At 48.6% G+C, this 7,589-nt stretch overlaps 1 protein-coding gene across 1 annotated transcript in view; it reads right to left on the minus strand.

The window, feature by feature from the left end:
* Positions 1–902: 902 nt before the first annotated feature.
* Positions 903–7,589, minus strand: part of slc30a6 (solute carrier family 30 member 6) — a 59,929-nt gene continuing 53,242 nt past the window's right edge. Inside the window, exons 11-15 of the mRNA XM_008430455.2 lie at positions 5,745–5,864; positions 5,571–5,673; positions 5,444–5,491; positions 3,592–3,660; positions 903–2,145 (exon numbers count right to left, since the gene is read on the minus strand). Of these exons, the coding sequence (XP_008428677.1) occupies positions 1,576–2,145; positions 3,592–3,660; positions 5,444–5,491; positions 5,571–5,673; positions 5,745–5,864 (910 nt within the window). The 3' untranslated portion in view covers positions 903–1,575. The remainder of the gene's footprint in view (positions 2,146–3,591; positions 3,661–5,443; positions 5,492–5,570; positions 5,674–5,744; positions 5,865–7,589) is intronic.

Here is a 7,589-nt window from a genome sequence, read left to right on the forward strand (position 1 = left end):
GGGACGGTGGTTCGGGTCCAGCCGACCGGCAGCAGAACCAGAACATAACAACCCGGCGCTGCCAGAACTGGAGGGTCAGCCGGGTCGGCCCAGTAATGATGCTGGGCTGAGATCCGACACGGTTCTTCTGTCACTGACATCCGGTTCTGATAGGTTTGGGTTTTTCACTACAGATGAGTTTGATTTCAGTTTGACTTTTTGTCAGTTTTAGTTTTTAGAGTTTTTGCTCGTTTTTATCAGTTAAATAGTTTTAATAAGTTATAACAGCAGTTTTAGTTTTTAAATTCAGAAAACCAAAATATTGAGCTCATTTTACATCGACTGTGAAATAAAAACAGAAAATACCATTTTAAAAACTGCATGCAGTCACTGCTGAGCTGCTCTGGTTCATTTTTCTAAATAAATTCATAAACATGTTATAATTCCACCAAGTTTTATAATATTGTCCCAGTGAAAGTTTTTCTCTATTCATTACTGTTTCCATTTATTTCAGTTAACAAAAATGTTTTCTCAATTTTGGTTTACGTCATTTTGTTAGTTTGAGTAAATCTGTCATAGTTTTGGTTCTGCTGTTCGGGATGGAAACCCAGTCCTTCAGAACTTATATTTTTAATGTTTGGCTGCAGAGCATCACTTCCTGCTTTACATCAACGGTAACAAAGATCCACCATATTAATATGCATGGAGTGAAAATCCTGAACAAGAGAGAAGCAAACAGCCCAACAGGATCAAATGAAAGCTGAAGAGATGTAAATGTAGAAAGTGCCGACGGTCTGCGGTGAGTTTCACTGTTGGACGGTTCAGTTACTTCCTGATGACTCACTACTGCCCCCTGGCGGCCGTTCCGCTCCGTGAGCCTTCATCATCCTCATCATCTGCAAGCGAACCAAAGTTAAACCATCAAACTTTCAGGGTTTGTTTTTAATCAGAAGACGCTATTTAATAGTTTCAGATAAAATAATCTGTAAAATAGAAACAATTAAAGGGAGAAGAAGAGAAAAACATCCGTAGATCCAAGTCCTGGTACAAAACTTATTAATTTAATGTTGCACAAGTTTAAAGATAAAAAGTGGGATTAATGAGTTAAAATGTGTCCAATTTGTTCCGTTTCAGGTGAGAAATGTTTGATCAACTCAACAGTTCTGATTTTAACGCTTATTAAATGGAGTTTTAAAGGAATCTGGTGGTTTATTAGAAGTTTGTAACACGAGTTTCTCTCAGATCTGGAATCATTTCATTTCTGGTTTTCCTTCCTGGATCTTCATCAGGATGAAATCAACACGGTGATGTCATCAACTCCTTCAAAATAAAATGATTTTATTTAGATTTAAGCATTTATCTGATGCTTGAACCGTTACAGTCACACCCGGACTGGTTTTTCCTCCCAGCTGGAGCTCCCAGTGGTTCCAGTTACCACTGGGAGCTCCAGCCGAAGCTAACAGCTAACAGCTAACAGCCGAACGCTGCTGGTCCCGTTTCCCCTGAATAAATAATCCTGAATGTTTCTCTGCAGCCACTCAGACTTTTCCACTCAGGAGTTTTTCCTCAGCGTGTCTGGAGGAGGATCTGAGTCAGTCAGGGCTGGTAGTGTCTGTACTGGGACTGAGGCGCTGCAGGGTTGCTGGTTCCGAACCGGAGCGGCGGCGTTGAGCCAACAAAGGCAGTCCTGTAGCTGTGGGAGGAGGGGGGTCCGAACCCGGCGCCCAGACCCGGCACCGCCCCCAGCGTCCCGGCGTACGGCGGTGCCCCGTAGGAAAGTCCCAGGCCTCCGTAGGGCCGGTGGGCGTGCTGGCCCGGGGCGGGCAGCACCAGCGGCGCCACGTTCCGGCCCGGCGTGTCGAAGGAGAACTCCGGCGGGGGGCTGCTGGGCTTGGAGGGCGTGGAGGTCAGCGGGTCGAACTCCTGGCCTCCCGCTGAGCCGTACAGAACCGGAGGGAAGGAGGCGGCGTAGCCTTCAGGAGCCACCGGCAGCGGCGGCGCCGCGGCCGGGGAGGACAGCACGCCGCTCAGCAGGGGGCGGGTCCAGTCGTCCTTGAAGATCTGGACGGTCAGCGTGGCGACGAGCGGCAGCAGCCGGTTGGTGACGTGGGCCAGAACCAGCTGCTCGTTGGCGTCCCGCCGGATCCGGACGTGGGCGGAGCCAGCCTGAGCACAGAGAGGGTCAGAGGTCAGAGATGTTCAACCAGAACTGAGCCGGCGGGCCAGGAAACTGCTCGTTTCCATGACAACCCGACAGCGCCAACGCTTGGGTCCAAAGAGAACATGGATGTGGACCTTCAGCACCCAAACAGTGAACGCTGCTGTGTGTCCAGGCCTCGCTCTCCTCATGGGGACGATCAGGCGTGGAAAAGGACACAGAGAGAGAGGGGGGGCAGAGGGGCAGGGGGCGAGCGAGCGAGCGGCCCCGGGGGCTGGAGTGCAGTCAGGGGGGTCAAATGGGTTTGGACAGCTGCTCCGTTAGCGCTGGGCCAACAGCGAGCAGAAACATCCACACATGACAACAGCAGCACCGCAGGGGCATCGATAGCCCAAAAACCATCACAGCAGGGTAAACAAAGGTAAACACTGCAGGCTGCGCCCCCGCAGGCCGGCAGGGGAACTGCACCTCACAGGACAGCACTGAACTGACATGTTACTGATTACCTGACTCCATTTTATGAAGTATTACTGGTATTTCTACACATGTAGGACTTTCCTTCATCTGATTATTTTTCTGTCATGATGCAGCAAAAATCAGGAATTTATCCTGAATGAACATCAGAGTCTGACTGCTGCAGATCTGGACGTATTTTTATTTAGTCAGCTTCATCCGTCACCTTTATGACACCAACAATGAATTTAATTCACTTAAAATAACATGATTCAAGTTTTATTCTTAAAGTTTGTTCCAAAAACACAGAGACGTTTGGCAGAATGTTAAATCCATTAGCTTCGTCTGGTATTTGGCATATTTCACCTGTTTTATTATCTTTTATCCATTTTATTCTTTTACAGTGTGGAGGTTTGTTGTTTAGAGTCTGTGAACTGACATTTTATGATGTTTTTTATTTCTACTTTTAGGTTTTAGAAGAAAAAAGAATCAAACTTTAATTAATGGTAAATAAAAACATTGTTTCTGCTGAAGCATTTCAGAGCTGCTGCCGTGTTTCCCTCCATCATGGCTCCCATTTCTTCTGCAGTAAAATGTATTTTTGGTCCTAAAAACAAAGAACTTTAATGCATCAGATAATAAAAGCAGATTCTGTGTTTCTCCATCAGGAGGTTTTGAATCTCTGACATCATGAAAAGCTGCGCTGTGTGTTAAATGGGCTCCAGCTGAGCGGTTCTGCTGAGTAATCGGACCTTTTGTCTCCGTGTTTCCCCGCTCCCCGGCCAGCTGGACCCGTCCGCAGCCCGGATGACGACATCAGAACCGACTCAGCGCGGTGACGGCGCGGCGTTCCCTCAGAGAACCGGGACGCGGAGCAGAGGGACGGTCCGCATGAATGACTCGTCCTCTGGTCCCGCCTGGATGGGCCCACCGCTGACGCCCTCAGCCCACCAATCACAGCGCACCCAGGCCCACCAGCCGTCCAATCAGCACACACCTACCAGAGACCCGAACCCAACGGTCCAGAAGTGCTCGTTCCGGACCTCCAGGACGCCGTCCAGAGTCGACACCTGATTGGACACAAACAGAAACAGTTTCTACGCCTGTCAGGACAACATGATCAATAATCAATAAACCTTAAATTATAACGAACTGGAAGACATTTAAATATCCAAAACAAATAAACTAAACAACAAATTAGATGAATTATGAAAACGACCCACAGAACAAAACGTTTATGGTTCCGTTTCTGCAGAAAGACGATAAATCAGATGTTTGCTGAACTCGTTTTAATTCTGGCGCATGAATCTCTGCTCATCGGATTCATCCCAGATTACGACCAGAACTCAGGAAACTCGGTACCGGTCCGACCAATGAGACCAGGCTGGTATTAATAACTCTGTTTGTTTCCATCTGGTTGATGATTGTGAAGAGGAGGGAGCTGGTCATGTGACTGATAACGATGCAGCAAAGGATTATGGTATTAATCCTTTATTGGTAAATATTGATGTTTGGTTTCCTCCAAACATGAATGTTGTCCTTTATTCAGTTTGTCAGGCATTGACCTTTAACCTGCTGGCTGAGGCCTGCTGGGGTTGAGCTTCACGCTCTGACATTGGGCTGAATCTGCTCTGAGAGCTTCTCCTCTAAACTCACTACAGGTAGCCTGGATTTGACCTTTGACCCCTTCTGTAGCAACACGGGCTTCTATAAGATTATTAGACATATTCCTGCTGTGGCGATGAGTAAAACATGAGCTTTCTAACAGATTCATCTCCTAAACCTCTCCAGAGGCAACCTTTCACATTTCTGTTATTATCATTTTTATCCATCCATTTTCTTCCTCTTATCCGGGGTCGGGTCGCGGGGGCAGCAGCTTCAGAAGGGAGGCCCAGACTTCCCTCTTCCAGCTCCTCCAGGAACCCCAAGGCGTCCCAAGGCGTTCCCAGAGACATCGTCCCTCCAGCGTGTCCTGGGTCTCCCCTCCTCCCGGTGGGACCTGAACTCCTCACCAAGGAGGCGTCCAGGAGGCATCCTGACCAGATGCCTGAGCCTCAACTGGCTCCTCTGGACGTGGAGGAGCAGCGGCTCTACTCTGAGTCCCTCCCGGATGACCGAGCTTCTCTCTCTAAGGGAGAGCCCAGCCACCCTGCGGAGGAGGAAACCCATTTCGGCCGCTTGTACCCGTGATCTCGTTCTTTCGGTCATGACCCAAAGCTCATGACCATAGATGAGGGTGGGAACGTAGATCGACCGGTAAATCGAGAGCTTCGCTTTTTGGCTCAGCTCTCTCTTCACCACGACGGACCGGTACAGGGCCCGCTTCACGGCAGACGCTGCCCCAATCCGCCTGTCGATCTCCCTTCTTCCTTCTTCCCTCATTCTGAACAAGATCCCCAGATACTTAAACTCCTCCACTTGAGGCAGGACGACCCCCCTGACCCGGAGAAGGCACTCTACCCTTTTCCGGCTCAAGACCATTATTATTATTACGACAACCTGGGTCTGAATACGTCTCGGTTCATGAACCATTAAAACCTGCTGCAACGACTCGATTAAAAACTAAAATGCTTGAACTGGTTTTAGTCTTATGTGACCTTTAAATCGCCTCCAAACCAATAAAAGTAGAAAACTAGTTTTATTTGAATTTAGTCCAAACATAAAACCCTGATGAGTTTAAAGTGATGATCTGGGAGCGAAGGGTTAAACCCAACACGTCTCCATGACGACCCGTTAATCTGGAGATCATTTAGAGGAAACTCTGAAAGGTTTAGATGAAAACGTGGAGCCATGCTGTGTTTCTGCAACACACAACAGTTTTACATCACAGTGAATCCAGACGTGACCTCTGACCTCTCTGAGCAGCTTGTCCAGCTGGCCGATGATGTGGGACGGCGTGGTCTGAGACAGAGACAGGAGGACAGCAGTGAGACATCCGACAGCAGCATGGAGGCTGGACCTGAGCGGCGGCGGTTCTGACCTGCAGCAGCACCTTGCCGCTGTAGACGCTCATGGGGTACATGGTGCCAAAGGTCATCAGGGCGATGGCGACGGCCGACGCCGTGTCCACCGCGTTGTAGTTACTGGAGACAGAGAGGAGGACGGTGTGGGACGGACAGGGACGGACAGAGACGGTGTGGGACGCAGGACTTACTTGATTTCTATCAGCATGTAGGTGACGCAGAGGGACGTGGCTCCGGCCAGGTTGATGAGGACAAACGGGTTCATCCGAGGAAGCAGGACGCTGCTGAGACCCGGAACGATGCCGCACAGACTGGAGCCGAGCGGAAACACAGAAACGGGATGAGAGTCGGGATCCAGTCCGGTTTTACCAGCAAACCAGAACCTCCAGAACCAAACCGTAACTTTTAATTTGTCCTCTTGGTAACTCAGAGTTAACCCGAACCCAGATGTTCAGATGAAATCAGATGAAATGAGTGAAAATATATCTGAGCTGAATATTTAGAACAATTTAAAACCAAACTTGATCTGTGAGCTACAACAGGATCAGTTCAGTCTGTGAGCTTTTCAACTTCTGAATCGTTTTGTTGTAAAGTTTCTGGACATTTTCTAGTTATTTCACCAAAACCAGGACAGAACAATCCGATCCAGTTTCCCAAACCGATAATAGTAAAAATAATAAATCTGCTTCAACATCTCCAAAGAAAAATATTCAGAGGTTATTATTTCACTTCCACATTCATTCATAAACTGATCAAATTAACCTGATCTGATCATTTGGGACGGAATCGATCCACCATGCTCCTCAGCATTTGGGTCAAAACTTCACAGCAGAACCTGTCGGAACACGTCGGATCCTCTCCATCCAGAAAACAGTTTTCTGTTTGACTAAAAGTTCGTCTCCGGTCAACAAACACGGCAGGTTCTTGTTATGGAAGCTACATAAAGTTTTCTGTTATAATGTTCCACCAGACTGGAGAGACGGGAAGAAGCCGGACCCGGGTCCGGTTGGGTTCTGCTGCTGGGAAAAGGCCAATATATGAAAATGTGGACCAATCCCAGCAGAACAAACGGACTTTAGGGTCATTAACCGCACAAAAAGCAGCCGAGTTATGAACATTTTTATTTCTCCATTTCAGCAGAAAGTGTCAGATGAATCATAAAGGATGAAACATTCCCGTTACGTTCAGGTGGGAGGAGGAGAAGAAGAAAGGTTCAGCTTTCTGCCACCTGTGGATCCGGGTCGGTTTGGACCGGGCCGCAGGGCGCCGCGGCAGGACTCGGGTTTAATGCGCTGCGACACATGAAGACGAGGCGTGGGAGGACGTCCCCACGCGGCGTCACGTGGGCAGGACGCTTTTAGCCGTGGCAGCTGAGTGACGGGGTGTCGGGTCGATTTAATCAGAAGGAAGCGACTGACGGGCGTCCAATAGGAACCAGCCGATCATCAGTGGCTCCTGACATCAGATCCCAGCAGGTTAAAACCAGCTGGATGTGGCCTAAAGTACGACCAGAACGTCCCGACACGGGAGTGGAGGAGTGGTGATCTGGGCTGGGCTTGCAGCTCAGGAAGCAAACAAACACCAAACATCCAATTTAGCTGCTTGCATCTCGTTCTTTCAGACATATCAGAGGACAAAGTTTCTTTACTTTAGCTCTGATCCCACTGGACAAATAAGACGCCAGTAAAACTAAAAGTAGCTCCAGAAAATTGTTAAAGTCCTGGAATATTTGCTTTCAACACCCTGAGAGAACGAACAGCATCTAGTGGAAAGAGCCGCAGAGCAACTGACACAGACGGGACGAAACAAAAGAAGTGGAGGAAAAGTGATAAATATCAAGAACTGAACTTCAGTTTTGAAGAAAATTCACTTTGCTAAAGGCCAAACCTGACCGACACAGACCGACTGACCGGGACAGACCGATCGGGACAGACTGACACTGACAGACTGACACTGACCAGGACAGACTGACCAGGACAGACTGACACTGACCAGGACAGACTGACCGACACAGACCGACCAGGACAGACTGACAC

This window comes from Poecilia reticulata, linkage group LG15 (assembly GCF_000633615.1).
Source record: "Poecilia reticulata strain Guanapo linkage group LG15, Guppy_female_1.0+MT, whole genome shotgun sequence".
In the NCBI taxonomy this organism is placed as follows: Eukaryota; Metazoa; Chordata; class Actinopteri; order Cyprinodontiformes; family Poeciliidae; genus Poecilia; species Poecilia reticulata.